The 15,972-nt window shown below is 36.0% G+C and overlaps 1 protein-coding gene across 1 annotated transcript; it reads right to left on the reverse strand.

Annotated features, from left to right (window-relative positions):
- Positions 1-10,443: 10,443 nt before the first annotated feature.
- Positions 10,444-11,962, reverse strand: LOC116072603 (olfactory receptor 8B3-like). The gene is made up of 2 exons (XM_031344057.1): positions 11,863-11,962; positions 10,444-11,393 (listed from the first exon to the last, which is right to left on the reverse strand). Exon 2 carries the CDS (start codon positions 11,389-11,391, stop codon positions 10,444-10,446), a length of 948 nt encoding a protein of 315 aa, XP_031199917.1. The 5' UTR covers positions 11,392-11,393; positions 11,863-11,962.
- Between the last annotated feature and the right edge of the window lie 4,010 nt (positions 11,963-15,972).

A 15,972-nucleotide genomic window follows, 5' to 3' on the forward strand; every position in this document is an offset into this window, starting at 1 on the left:
GGAGCATGTGTCCTTATTACATGTTGCAGTATCTTTTGGGTATATGCCCAGGAGTGGTATAGCTGTGTACATATGTACACATACTTGGTGGACAGATAGAACAAAGTGCCAACAAACAGGCTCTAAGCATTTCATATATATATATATATATATATATATATATATATATATATATATATATATATATATATATATATATATATATATATATACATATATACATATATATATGCATATATACACATGTATACATATATAAATACAGTTGGTAGATGGAGTAAGTTCCAACACATACCCACACAAGCTTTACATATATACAAAATACAGATTTGATGGTTAGAAAAGAGTTCCAACACATTCTTACACAAACTTTACACATATGCAGACATACGGGTATACATATATGTATCATAAATACATATGCATACATATAGAGAGAGAGTTGATGGGTACAAAGAATGATCTAACATTCTCTCCCATAAACTTTACATATATGCAGACATACACATAGTTGATGATTGGAAGGAACAATGTTCTAATGACTTTATTTTTTCTCCTATGACTTATATATCACAACAAAACCTTTCAAGCAATATAAAATTGCAATGTAATTATGTTTTACCTTTCTTCTAGTAAATGACTATGAAAAAGGAGTATGTTCTCCAATACCTTTACAAGAGATAACATTATATAGTACAGGTAAAGAAAGTAAATTATTTCTAAGAACCCACATATGAAAACCCATAACTAAGCAACTTGTTATAAATTAACAAAGTGTAAGCAAGCAAGGTAGTTTTTCAGTCAGTTCCTCTTGTTGGCAGGGAGCAAATTGAAGTTACAAAGAAAGTATTAATTATTTTACAATTTGTCTTTTAAACTAATCTTATAAGAATTTTAAAGGAATCAAAAATCTAAGCTTTTAAATAAAAATCAGTCATATCTACTTTAAATCTTCAAAATGCATATCTATTTATCAGCAATTCTTACCAAACTATATCAAGAAGCCAAGGGCAAAAATGAATATAAGAAATCAATCATCATCTTTAATATTTCTCAATATTAATGAACTCAACTCACCTATAAAAGACATAAGCTAATAGACTGGATACACAAACAGGATCCACCATTTTGCTGCATACAGGAAATATAACTCAAAAACGAAGACAGACACTACCTCAGAATAAAAGGCTGGAGAAAAAGTCTTCCAAGCAAATGATCCCAAGAAACAAGCTGGAGTTGCCATCCTAATATCCAATAAAATAGACTTTCAACCAAAAGTTATCAAGCAAAATGAGAAAGGACACTTCATATTCAACCAAGGATAAAAAACAAGAGAAAGTCTCAATTCTGAACATCTATGCCCCAAATGCAAGGGCACCCACATTCATTAAAGAGACTTTACTAAGATTCAAAACACACATTGAACCCCATGCAATAATAGTGGGAGACTTCAACACCCCATTCTCACCAATGGACAGTGACACAGTGAAACTAATAGAGGTTATGAACCAAATGGATTTAACAGATATTTATAGAATATTTCATCCTAAAACAAAATATACCTTCTTCTCAGCACTTCATGGTATCTTCTCCAAAACTGACTGTATAATCGATCACAAAACAAGCTGCAACCTATACAAGAAGAATGAAATAATCCCATGCATCCTATCAGATCACCATGGTCTAAGGCTGGTCTTCAATAACAACAAAAGCAACAGAAAACCAAAATACCCACAGAAAATGAACAATTCTCTACTCAATGATAATTTGGTCAGTGAGAAAGTAAGAGAGAAATTAAAGATTTCCTGAATGCAATGAAAATAAGGACACAGTATACCTAAACTTATTGGACACAATGAAAGCAGTGCTAAGAGGAAAATTCATAGCACTAAGTGCCCTGGTAAAGAAATTGGAGCGATCCTATACTAGCAACTTAACAGCACACCTGAGAGCTCTAGAACAAAAAGAAGCAAACTCACCCACGAGGAGTAGACAGTAGGAAATAGTCAAACTCAGGGCCTAAATCAACCAAATAGAAACAAAGAGAACTATACAAAGAATTAAAAAAAACCAAAAGCTGATTCTTTGAGAGAATCAATAAGATAGATAAACTCCTAGTCAAACTAACAAAAGGGCCCAGAGATAGTATCCAAATTAACAGCATCAGAAATGAACATTTCTATTATTTCATAACAATAGAAATGGTGGAAATTTTTTTAAAAATCATCAGATACTACTACAAAAGCCTATATTGAACAAAACTAGAACATCTAAATGAAATGGATGATTTCCTAGACAGATAGCACATAACAAAGATAAATCAAGAACAGGTAAACTATCTAAACATGCCCAAATCTCCTAAGGAAATAGAAAAGTCATTAAAAACCTCCCAACCCAAAAAGCCCTGGGCCATATGGCTTTAGTGCAGAATTCTACCAGACCTTCAAAGAAGACCTAATACCAATATTTCTCAAACTATTCCATAAAATAGAAACAGAAAAATATTGCATAATTCATTCTATGAAGATACCTAAACCACACAAGGACACACAATTTCACTTCTGAATATCAATGCAAAATACTCAATAAAATTATTGCAAACTAATCCAAGAACACTTCAAAACCATCCTTTACTATGACCCAGTAGGCTTCATCCCAAAGATGGAAGGTTGGTTCAGTATATGAAAATCCATTAACTTAATCCACTGTATAAACAAACTCAAAGAAAAAATGATCATTTCATTAGATAGTGAAAAGGCATTTGGACAAAATTCAATGCCCCTTCATGTTAAAAGTATTGGAGAAATCAAGAATTCAAGGCCCATACCTAAACATGATAAAAGCAATTTACAGCAAGCCAATATCAAATTAAATGGAGAGATACTTGAAACAATCCCACTAAAATCAGGGAAGAGGCAAGGATGTCCAATCTCCCCATATCTATTCAATATAGTATTCAAAGTTCTAGCTAGAGCAATAAGACAACAAAAGGAGATCAAGGGGATACAAACTGGCCAAAAAGTCAAGGAGGTTTTTTACAGATGATATGATAATATACATAAGCGACCCCAAAAATTCTACCAGAGAACTTCTACAGCTGATAAACAACTTCAGCAAAATGACTGGATATAAAATCAACTCAAATAAATCAGTAGACTTCCTTCATACAAATGATAAAAGGCCTGAGAAAGAAATAAAGGAAACAATACCCTTCACAGTTATCACAAATAGTATAAAATATCTTGGAATAAGTCTAACCAAGCAAATGAAATATCTGTATGACAAGAACTTCAAGATTTTCAAGAAAGAAATTGAAGATCTGAGAAAATGGAGAGATCTCCTATGCTCAGGGGTTGGCAAAATTAACATAGTAAAAATGGCCTTCCTACCAAAAGCAATCTACAGATTCAACTCAATCCCAATCAAAATCCCAACAAAATTATTTAAAGACATGGAAAGAGTAATTCTCAAGTTCATCTGGAAAAGTAAAAAATCCAGAATAGCGAAAATAATTCTTAACAATAAGAGAACTTCTGGGGGAATCACCATCCCTGACATCAATACTACACAGCAATAGTGATAAAAACTGCATGGTATTGGTACAGAGACAGACACGTTAATCAATGGAGTAGAATTGAAGACCCAGAAATAAAACCACACAGTTACGAACACTTGATCTTTGACAAAGAAGCCAAAAATATACAATAGAAAAAAGAGCGCATCTTCAGTAAATGATGCTGATCTAACTGGCAATCTCTATGTAGAAAAATAAAATAGATCCAATCGGAATGGCTGAGATCAAAAACTCAAGTGATAACACATGCTGCCGAGGATGTGGAGAAAAAAGAGCACTCCTCCATTGCTGGTGGGATTGACAACTGGTAAAAACACTCTGGAAATCAATCTGGAGGTTCCTCAGAACATTGGAAATAGATCTACCTGAAGATTCAGCTATACCACTCTTGGGAATATACCCAAAAGATGCACCACCATGCCACAAGGGCATATATCTCACTCTGTTTATAGCAGCCTTGTTTGTGCTAGCCAGAAACTGGAAATAACCTAGATGTCCCACCACAGAAGAATGGATACAGAAAATGTGGTTCATTTACACAATGGAATACTACTCAGCTATTAAAAATGAGGAAATCCTGAGTTTTACAAGGAAATTGATGGAACTAGAAAATATCAACCATGAGTGAAATAACTCAGAACCAAAAAAGGCATGTATAGTATGTACTCACTAATAATTAGATATTACATAGTATGTACCCACTAATAATTGGATATTAGCCAAAAAAAGGTACAGCATACCCAAGATACAGTCCACAGAACTCAAAAAGGTCAACAAGCTGAAGTGCCCAGGTAAGGATGCCTCAGTCGCACTTGGGAGGGAGAAGAAAGCAATCCCGGGGTGGGGAGGGACCTGTGTGGGAAAGGTGATGGAGAGCAGAGGGGAGGAACATGATCAGGTATTGATATATTGGGGGTTGGGGGAACAGGAAGAATCCCTGAGGCCCAGCAGAAAGAACTGAAATAGGCAATCTCGGGAGGTAGGATGTCTCCAGAATGTACTAGAGACCTGGGGGGTAAGAGACTCTCCGGACTCAAAGGGAGGGACCTTAGATGAAATAAATGTCAACCTTTAATCCTGTCACCTGGGGCCCTTCCCACCATTTCAGTCATCATGTATGTTTCTTTTTGAGTGTGTGATTGTTTTTTTAATTTTTTTTTAATTTTTTATGTATATGATTACACTATAGCTATCTTCAGACATACCAGAAGAGGGTGTCAGATCCCATTACACATGGTTGTGAGCCACCATGTGGTTGCTGGGAATTGAACTCAGGACCTTAGGAAGAGCAGCTGGTGCTCTTAACCACTGAACCATCTCTTCTTTCTTTATTAAGTTATTTTGTTCCTGTTCTGTAGTTTTTATGAACCCCTTTCTCTGATCACCTTCCCCAACTACAACAAACCTTTTCTCCCTACAAGCCCTAGTTCCACATTCATCATTGTTGTGGTATTGTTTAGTTCAGTTCAGTTTGGTTCTCTTTTTTGGCATTTATAGTATGTTATATTTACTATCAAATACTTGCAATGTTAATACAAAATGGTCATATTTAAATTGTATATTTTTATATAAGATTTTTGTCTCCACAAGATTTTTCAACTTAAAATTATACTGTTCTATGTTTTTACTTTTAAAGCTTTAAGTAGTTTTTTTTTATTTTCGTTAAATCAAGTTTACTACAAGTTTTATCGATCCTCCTATCATTACCTTCCATATTCCATGTGTTCTTTTTCCCTCATTTAAGAGACTCAACACATCTAATTAATATATATATATATATATATATATATATATATATATATATATATATATATGATTGCACAGCTATCTCTGGAATGTGGGTAGTCTCTTGGGAGTGAAATTCTTGAAGAAAAATTGACTTTCTTCCAGGAGCCATCAATTGCCAATCAAGTTTCCATGTGATTTTCTCAAATGTCCTCAAACATTAGCTATTTCTCCTCTCAATCCTACCTCTATCTTGTCTTCCTGTCACCCACCACAACTCCTTCCTATTCCACTGTTCTCCTTTGTCCCTTTGTATTTCCTGTCTTCCTTCTTGTCACTCACCAAAGCCTAATCACATGACTCCTACCTCCTTAACTACTCCAACTTAAATGCACATATCCAAAGATATATATATACATATACATATACATATACATATACATATACATATGTGTGTGTGTGTCATAACATGCAACATGAGATTACCTCACTTAAAATGATTATTTCTTGGAATTTTCTTAACAGCTGAGTAATATTCCATTATATAAATCTACCATGTTTTTATTTTCCATTCATCTATGGTTGTATCCTTTGCAACATAGAAGCTTTTGTTTCCTAAATTCTGTTTATCAGTCATTGGTTTTAAGACCTGGACTACTAGAGTCTTGCTCAGCTCAAAAAGTCCTTTCTGGTGCCTACAAGGTCACATATCTTTCCTACTTTCTCCATCTTTCAGTACAGAGTATCAGAACTTATGTTGAGTACTTTAATCCATTTGGAGCTGAGTTTTGTGACAGATGAGAGATGGAGATCAGTTTGAATATTTTATGTTAGGTTTTATTTTTTTCCTCCAATATGTGTTGTTGACTGCTCTCAAAAAAAAAAAAAAAAAGAGGGAGATGGGGGATGAGGGTGTGAATTTCTGTATGGTTCTTAGTTCAATTATATGTATTAAAATGTATGTTCTGGTTTTATGCCAATGCCATGCTGTTTTTAGTTCTATATCCTTGTAGTATAACTTGGAATCAGATAACATAACACTTCCAGTACCGCTTTTATTATTCACAGTTGCTTTGGCTATTCTGTGTCGTTGTGTTTCCATATAAAATTCAAGATTGATTTATTTCTCATTTTGAATAGGACTGCAATGACTCTGTAGAATGTTTTGGTAGGAAGGCCATTTTCATAATATTAGTTGCGATAAGTCATGAATCTGCATGGTCTATCTGTTTTGTTTTCTAGAGTCTTTATTACTCTCCTCAGTGTCTTAACAATTCCTTACACAAGTATTTATCTCCTTTGGTTGTATTTATTCCAAAAAAATTTTTGAAGCTATTATATATGAGATTATTACTCTGACTTCTTTCTCAGTATATTTGTTATTAGAATATAGGAAAGCTATTTGTTTTTGTGTTAAATTTATATTCTGCTATTTTGTTGAATGTGTTTTAACAGCTGTGTTTTTTACTGAGTCTAGTTTTTAATTTCTTATGGGTAAAATCACATCATCTACAAACAAAAAATATTTTGATTTTTTATTTTCCTGTTTGTATCTCCTTGATCTCCTGCAGCTGTCTTGTTGCTCTAAGACTTCAAGCAGTGTATTGAACAAGAGTAGAGAGAGTGGATATATTTATCTTGCTACTGATTGTAGTGGAAATGCTTTCAGTTTTTCCATGTGTTCATGTGTATTGTTTGCTGTGTGTATGTGTGAGTGTGAACACACATGTTCTGCAGCACAAATGTGGAGGTCAAACACAGAAACAACCAGAGGCATCAGTCATCTTTCCACCTTTTTAAACACAGGATCTCTTTGTTACTTAACCTGTGGCACTGGTTCAGGAGCATCCAAGGATTCTCTGCTTTACAACTCATCCTAGGGTCACTAAAACTATAGATGCTTGCTACATGGTCCAATTTTACATAGGTTTGGGGGATTCAAACTCAGGAACTCACACTTGCCCAACAATCCCTTTACCTGTAAAGCAAACTCCTCAGCCCTTGTTTTCTCTCCTTAAAAGATCACCCGTCAGTTTAAATCAGGACCCAGGCTAAAGACCTCATTTTACCTTATCACATACCTATAGGCCTACCTCTCTAAATACTCTCCTATGAGGAGAGGCTGCTGTAGTCCAAGTCCTAGACCAGAGTTCTGATTCTGGATACTCAGTATGTCTGACCTATTCATTCACCACAAGAAAGCAAGTAAAACTAACCACTAAAAGGCAGGGAAAACAGTTAATTAGAATGGATATTTGGAAATGGAAATTACTAATTAAAAATTTCAGACTTTGGGATGATGATGTGAATTTTAGGTTTAACTAGCGGAAGGTATGTTACAAATGTGAATTTGAATAATTAAGGAATTATGATTGATGAGAGAAGATGAGTGAGAGATTTATCAACTAAGTCGGGAACACAAGACAGTTGGAGATATTGTTACTCGTGTTTTTGTTTACTTTCTCAGTACAAGTGTCTACACTTGGAGAGACCTCCAGATTTGGACTCATGCAGTCTAGTTTTGAGTCAAGGTCCTATGACCTTTGTTATTGGTGTTCTCTTGTCCTTATGTTTTCATATTAAATATGACTTGAGTCAAATATGGACTAATCAAATCATGATCTTACTTCTGGTTCTGAAAGATAGCTCTGGAAAATTTAGGGGTTTTTTATTAGATATTTTCTTTACAGTTCAAATGTTATCCACTTTCCTCTTTTCCCCTCACAAACCCCTCCTATCTCATCCCCGTCTCCCTACTCACTAGTCTACCCACTCCTGCTTCCCTATCCTGGCATTCCCCTACACTGGGACATCAAGTCTTCACAGGACCAAGGGCCTCTCCTCCCATTGATGCCTGACAAGGCCATCCTTTCCTACATATGCAGCTCGAGCCATGGGTCCATACATGTATACTCTTTGGTTGGTGGTTAGGTCCCTGGGAGCTCTGGGGGGTACTGGTTGGTTCATATTGGGACAATGTAATTTCTATGATCACCTCTACTTGGAAGTGACCTCATTATAGGTCATGTATCTGCTAATCTTGAAATCCATTAGGACTGCAGGTTTAGGGCAATGACTAGAGGTATATTTTTTAACTCTAGAATGGGACTTCCTAAGTGCCTTTCAGATGGTATTATAAGACATCCCTGTATGCACTTTCATAAAAGTAATTGCTTCTAAATAAATGAAACTTTCCATTACTATGAAAATGCAAATACTAAGAGAACACCAATAATAAAACTCTTAAGATCTTGACTCAAAACTTGACTGCCTGGGTCCAGATCTGGTAATCTCTCCAAATGTAACCACTTGTATAAAAAAGCAATAACATAGGATTAATGATATTTCCACCTGTCTTGTGTTCCTGTCTTAGTTGATACTTGATATGTCTCTCCCTCATCTTCTCTTATAAATTCAGAATCAGCAAAGAAAGCATCACCCTTTCCGAGGGTCATGGCAATTCTATGTTCCTTACAATTTGTTGCCTCATGACTTTAATGGCAAACTGGTCCTGAAGTATCCATGACTGACAATAAATAAGCACAAACAGGATATTAAAACAAGGAGGCAGGGAAGATGTACTTCTAGCTATTTAGAAAGCTCATACACCACGACTGCTTAAGTTCAGTGGTTAAGGTCATGGTGAGGAATAGATGATTGTGAACCAAAAAAATAAAAAAAAAAAAAAGCAAAGAACTAAGCCCTCTGAGTAACTAGTAGTACCTGGACTTTTACTATGTTTATCAGGGTCTCAGGATATAGTAGGACAATGTCTAGTACTTGAAAACTTTTAAATTCAATCTTTAGCACTACCATAAATAAATGAAAATAAACAAACTACTATTTTCCCCTTCAACGTCCAAAGGTATGAACTGTGTCCCCTGATTATTTTCCTCCATACCATATACTTCTTCTGTGCTTACCTCTCATCTACCACACCAGAGTCACCATCACCTATTAATCATGACTTGTAAGCATCAAAATTGTTCTCGCATCTGATAGTATGTCCAGCTCTTCAGTCTTCCTGGAAAACTCTACTGACTGGCCTGTCAGCAAACTCAGATTGTGCATCCCACCCTCAGCACAGCCTGTGCTGACCAGGCAACAGAAAATGAACACATAGTAAGTTTCTGCACCATCTCTATTACGGAAGGATCACCACAGCACTCCTCCTGTACATTCAGATATATCTTTGTCTAGTTGTTCTTCACCTGCTGGATTTTCTTGTTCACCTGGACCTTACCTAGTCTCTACCTTACTGTAACCAATTAGACTTTGGAGACCACAGATAATTAGTACCTTCTTCGCCATATTGTTTTTATTTTTGAAATCATCCAAGTACAGGATAAATGTTCAACTTATATTTCCTGATTAATAAGTACATCATTTGCACCTTTTAAAATTCTGAGACAGAGAAAGAATAAAATGTAATAATGAAGGAGAAAATACAAGTATGAATGAATTAGAGGGAACCACGATTCCTCCACAAATAACAGATAAACAGTTGTAGTTCAACTTCTTCCCAATGAAGACCTAATTTGTTCTCAACACTCACGTTTCTGTCTTTACATCCAAGATATAAAAACCCAAGTAGCTTTAGCCTGGCTGCTCCAGATGTTATACAAGTCCTGTTCCTAGTAACTAGAATCAGAGGAAAAATCTTTGGCCTCCCTTAAGAATAAAGTAATAAGAGACCAGAAACCAAAATGAGAAGATCATGCCACATACTTCTGCCCTTTTCAAACCCAGAAAATAGCACCCAAACAAAATCTCTAGTGCTTAATTGAAATTAATTTAATGAATATGTAAATGGTTGGCCGACAGTCAGTTATCCCATGTCAGCTGTCAGCTTCACAGGAATTCTAGAAAAGTTCCACTTCAAAATTAGACCATATTGCCTTTTCTGGAATTATTATCACCCTGCTTTTTTCTCTTTAAAATCATGTAATTTCTGCAAATAACATAGAAAATAGCCTCTCTGTTACGTGCCTTAAGTGTACTTAAGAAATCATTTCTGTAATTAATTTAATTTTCTTTGTCATTTAATAATCTGCATTTGATTGCAATGATGTGCTCTTCTCTTCATCCTTTAGGTATCATGTATGTACCCATACTAGGATTCATCATGCAGATCAGTACATCTTCTACTTAAGTGAACAGCTTTTCTTTAAAGTCTTCTTCAGTGCAATTTGAACATCTTTGTTCCTCAAACTATAGATGAAGGGATTCATCATGGGAACCACCACAGTGTAAAACACTGTGGATATCTTATCTTGATCCACAGACCCAACAGGAGAAGACTTAAAGTATATGAATGATGATGATCCAAAAAACAGAGAAACAGCAATCATGTGGGAGCTGCAGGTGCTGAGCGCCTTGGACCTGCCCTTTGAAGAATGGATGCGGAGGATATTGGAAAGGATCAAGGTATAAGAAATAAAAATGGTGAGACTGGGAACTATTATACTGACACCCACCACAATGAAAACTACCAGCTCATTGATGGAGGTGTTTGTACAGGAGAGCTTCAAGAGAGGAGGTATGTCACACATGTAGTGATTGATGATGTTACCATCACAGAATCTGAGTCTCAGCATACACACTGTGTGGGCTATGGCACCCACAAACCCCACTGTATACCCACTCACCACCAGCATAGAGCAGACCTGATGAGACATGATGACTTTATAAAGCAGGGGCTTACAGATGGCAACATATCTGTCATAGGCCATGGCTGTCAAAATACAACATTCATCAATAACGAAGAATGCAAAGAAAAAGAGCTGAGTCATACATTCAGCATGAGAGATGATGTTCTGCTTCACAAAACTTACCAGCATTTTGGGGGTTATGACAGAGGAGTAGCAGAGATCTGTTAAGGAAAGGATGAAGAGAAAGTAGTACATGGAGGTGTGCAGGTGAGGATTCAACACAATCAGAACAATCAAGCCCAGGTTCCCCACCATGGAGACCACATAGATTCCCAAGAAGAGAAAGAAGAGAGGCAGCTGGAGCTCTGGCTTCTGTGTCAACCCCAGCAGGATGAACTCCTTCACAGAAGAGTTGTTTTCTGAGACCATTCCTTGGGTCATAGCTGTGAGAATGAGAAAAATGGGAGCATTGAGATATTATCCCAGGTCTCACAAGCAAACACATGTGGTGGGACTGAGAGCCAGAATGGAGCGATGAATGCTGGTCTTACTTTTTGGGCCCTTGTGTTTGTCTAAATTGTTATCATTGAGAGGATATACAAGTGTGAATATGAAAACACAGAAGGCATTTTATTCAACATGCTAATGACTACTCTCTTGCTCTGCAGAATCTCTCTGCTCCACTTCTTTGGATCCATTTCTGCCTTGACAGACTACCTCCCTCCTCAGCTCAGTGGAAGTCTCAGAGGACAGGAGACAAAGCCTGTGAAAGGCCCCCTGGCTCCCTTAGCTGAGGTTTTTAATCACAGAGTATCTTACATACAGTTTAACAATCATAATTTTAGATCCCCACCAAGAAAGAAATAGCTTTGACTAATTTCAGGGAGTAACCACTCAGGGAGAAAAACAGACCTGTTCAATGCTTGTTTTTCCTACTCCGCCTTCACTCCTCCAAGCGCTAAGAAACTGAGCTGTAGATAGTGATTTCTAGGGTAGCTTTGCCCAGAATGTCTTCTCCAATCCTAAATTAGTTAGTAGCACCTACTAATATCAAAAGAGCCACTTGACAATATGACCCAAGGGATAATCCTTGGGACCTGATTAAAACTTGGAAGGCCTATGCTTCCCCAGAGTTTTCTCTGAACATCAGGCTTTGACATTAAGCAAAATTCAGTACTGTGTATGTATAGACTAGTTAGTAATGGCAACAGCTTACTAGAATGGCACAATGTTATGTGTATATGGGTACGTCATGTCATAAAAATCAAGATGACCTTATCTTCAGTATCTTCTCCTATAAAAATTTTTACAGAACTATAAAATATTTTAAGGTTATTGGCATTATATTTCTTCATTCATTCCTGATTCTTTTTTTAATTTACCAAAGCCCAGTATGCTCTAATGTAGGAGAGTTAATGGGAAATTAAGATTTATAGTATTATATATTATCATAAATTGAAAAAAAGAAAAATGTGTTTAGCAGAGTGGATTTTGTTTTCAAAAAAAATTGAGCTTTTTTTCAGATGCTAACATAATTACATTTATTCTTTCCCTTTTTTCCCTCCAAATGCTCCCACACATCCTTCCTCACTCTCCTTTTTGCATTAATTTTATTGCATGAATTAAATATACATATACACATAAACTGCTCTATCTGTACAATGTTATTTATATGTGTGTTTTCAGTGCTGACTAACCTGAAATAAATGCCCTGAAAATGTCACAAGCATATTCCAAGTGGACATTATATAACTATATATAAACATATATAAACAAATAATCTATGTAAATAAATAAATTAGCCATATAGCTATGGTTACTATCTGTAAATTGTGGTTTTAAAAATAAATTAAAACACTAATTTTATGAAAATGACTACTACTAGATATTTATCTAAAAACAAATCTGTGCCAGGCTGTGGTGGCGCATGCCTTTAATCCAAGCATTTGGGAGGCAGAGGCAGGTGGATTTCTGGGTTTGAGGCCTTCCTGGTCTACAGAGTGAGTTCCAGGACAGCAAGGGCTATACAGAGAAACCCTGTCTCGAAAAAAAAATCTGTTTTAACTGTCTATTCAAGTCACAGAACATTTCCATAACCACAACAGTACCTTATGTTTCACTCAACAGCAATGCCTTTGTCCCCAGTCCTCCCTTGCCACCAATATGCTGTCCATTTCTATAAACAGTCATTCAGAAAAGTTATATGGAGGTATGCAAGATATAAGCTACTCTGTGAATGTTAGCTCTTAGGATTGCAGAACTTCTTTCTAGTCTGTGCTGTTTGTGTTCCTTGGGGCAGTGCTCTGAAGCTGTCAAGGTTGTAGATCTTCTCCCAAACCAAAAGAGTCACTCCTATTGCTATAACAGGTGCTGGCTAGATGATCGTGAATGTGCAGTCTTTGCACAGCCATATACGTGACTATAAGAGGACATGGAGATGGAACATAGATGACAAGGATGCTCATTTTGCTAGCTGAAGGAAGCATGGGCAAGGTTCATAGGTGGAACCTTTATGGTATTCATGAATGAGTTAACCAGATTGTGTCATCCTGCTGAGTTTCACACTCTGGTTTCTGTGAGCCTCAGCTTTCTCTCCATTCTTCTGAGCTGTTACAGGACAATGGCCCAGTTGATCTCCTCAGGGTTCTGTTTGGAATGAGGTCAAAGTGATCCTCCTGGGAATCATCCTGGAAGGTAGCAGAGCTAGAAGTTCAATTTGTTGTGACTTGCTTATTCGGGGAGTGTAGAAAGCAGGCACTGTGGTAGGTGTAATACTGATGAAGCAAACCCCTCTCTTCCCTGTATTCACTCTCATATGCTTTATTCCAAAATTCCCATGAAATGATTCATGTCTACACCTTCTCTAGAATCAGTAATTCCAACAGGTATTAGGGTTTTCCCTCTGGTATCGTTGTCTTTTTTAATCAAGTTTACAGCTGCCTAAATTATCAATATGCTCATGCTAGTATTTGGCATAATCTGATTTGTGTTTTAGATGTTAGTGTTTGTGGTATTGGTGTGGCACACAATATTTGTACATGTGTCTTACTGAAATAAACAACAAAGATACATTTGGGGAAAAGCTAAGGAGATACTCTATAACACCGGTGAATGCTCAGTAAATTATCTTGATTAGTAAAATATTCAAATCTCAGAAAATAGCTTGGACAAGTGTATGCTTCACAGACTTCCATGCATTCTTTCAGTTTGGGCAAAAGCTGTGGAATACATCTCTATAGAGTACCAGCTCAGGTAACCAGGAGATGTTACAATTTTCCTTAATACTTCTAACATATTCAGGTGGATTAATTAAAATAGGAATAAAAATATAAAACAGAAAGAAATAATTCAGTTTATAATATTCATATTGCATTTATATGGTGGGGGACATGTGTGTGCTACACTTCATGCTTGAAGTTCAAAAGACAACTTCCAGGAGTTATTTCTCTCATTTCCCCATAGGAGATTGAACTCAAGTCACCAAGCCTAGAAACAGTAACCTGATGAACCATCTACTCAATACAGAATCCCTTTGTAAACAGACAGTGATGATATTAATCCCCTGTCACATTCATACTCCACTTTTGTCCTGTGATAAAATGATAGAATGTCACAAAGACATTCTTTCTCAGTTTGAATGTAGACATGATCAAATATCAAAGTGAGCAATCTTTTTGAGCCATCTCCTGTTTCTTGTTGTTCAGTAGTTATTTTTCTTGATTATGTGAACAAATCCCTAAAAAAAAGCAACTTAGCAGAGAATTGTTTATTTAAGTTTACAATTTGAGGGAATATAGTTCATCATGGTTGAGAAGTCATGGTAACAGGAAGCAGAGAGTGATGAAGGCTGGTGTTCAGTTTACTTTGTCCTTTAATGTAGTCTAAACCTATAGCTCATGGAATAGTGATTTCTCATATGCAGTGGGATTTATAGCCTCAGTTAACCTAATCTATCACATCCTTCATAAACATTCCCACTTGTTTCTCTTTTTGGTTATTATAGATTCTCTCAAGTTGACAATTAGTATTAGTCATCAGTCTGCTTCTATGAGAGAAGTAGTATGAACACTAAATTCATAGTATGGCTAATATATTTATTTAGTGGAGTCCACAGAAGTCTATGCTAGTTAAGAATCTTAACATTTGGGGTTTGGGTAAGGAAAATAATGATTTCAACAGGAAAATCAATACAAGATGTCCTCTTGAAGAGAAGCTTGGAATCTCTGATTAAGACTTTAAAGTGAACAACTCACAAGTCTCAGGAAGTCCCTGAAACATAAAAGATTCATAAGACCCATCTCTCACAAAGGTTAGATAGCCATGAAATCTGTTGAGTAAGGAAGGACTTCAACCTGTCAAGCTCCATGCAAGTAATGCAGAAAACTCAACTTTCATCAGTCCCCACTCATGTTTGAAGAGGCTTTTGTGATGCATATGCCTTTGAGGTGTCCACACTTCTGAAAGTAATCCACTAAGTGCAGCATATGTTAAGCATTAATGGTATCATTACTTTGGTCTATCATTAGTTCCCTCTTTGAGAAAAGTAGATATTCATTTGTTTATCCCCAGGAAATGTGTCACACATTATATATCATTCTGCCAAGCAATTGTAAAACCTTACAATTTCTAAGGTTATAAATTTGTTTATTCCCTAGCCTCATAAATCTTTTGTCAAGTTCAGAGCTGAATTAAGTGAAAAACAGTTCCAGTCTACTCAAATACATTAATTTATAATCTACAGGAATTATTTTGTAGTTCACAGGATAAATATTCTGAGAATAATAAATCAAAATGTGTAGACAGCCTCCTCAATATAAGCATGTATTGTGCTTTCTATTTCAAATATTTATTGTCTGGCTGACAGTCAGGCTACCAATCTAAGTCTTCTAATCATTATGTCAAGGTGACAGTATAAGCCAAGTGTACCCATAATCTTAGAATTTAGTGAGATGAGCTGTAAAGATCATAGGTTTGAAGGCTTTGTCTAAAAACTAATATCATTAGATTTCATTGTATTATGTC

This window comes from Mastomys coucha, unplaced genomic scaffold, assembly GCF_008632895.1.
Source record: "Mastomys coucha isolate ucsf_1 unplaced genomic scaffold, UCSF_Mcou_1 pScaffold23, whole genome shotgun sequence".
NCBI classification, from domain to species: Eukaryota; Metazoa; Chordata; class Mammalia; order Rodentia; family Muridae; genus Mastomys; species Mastomys coucha.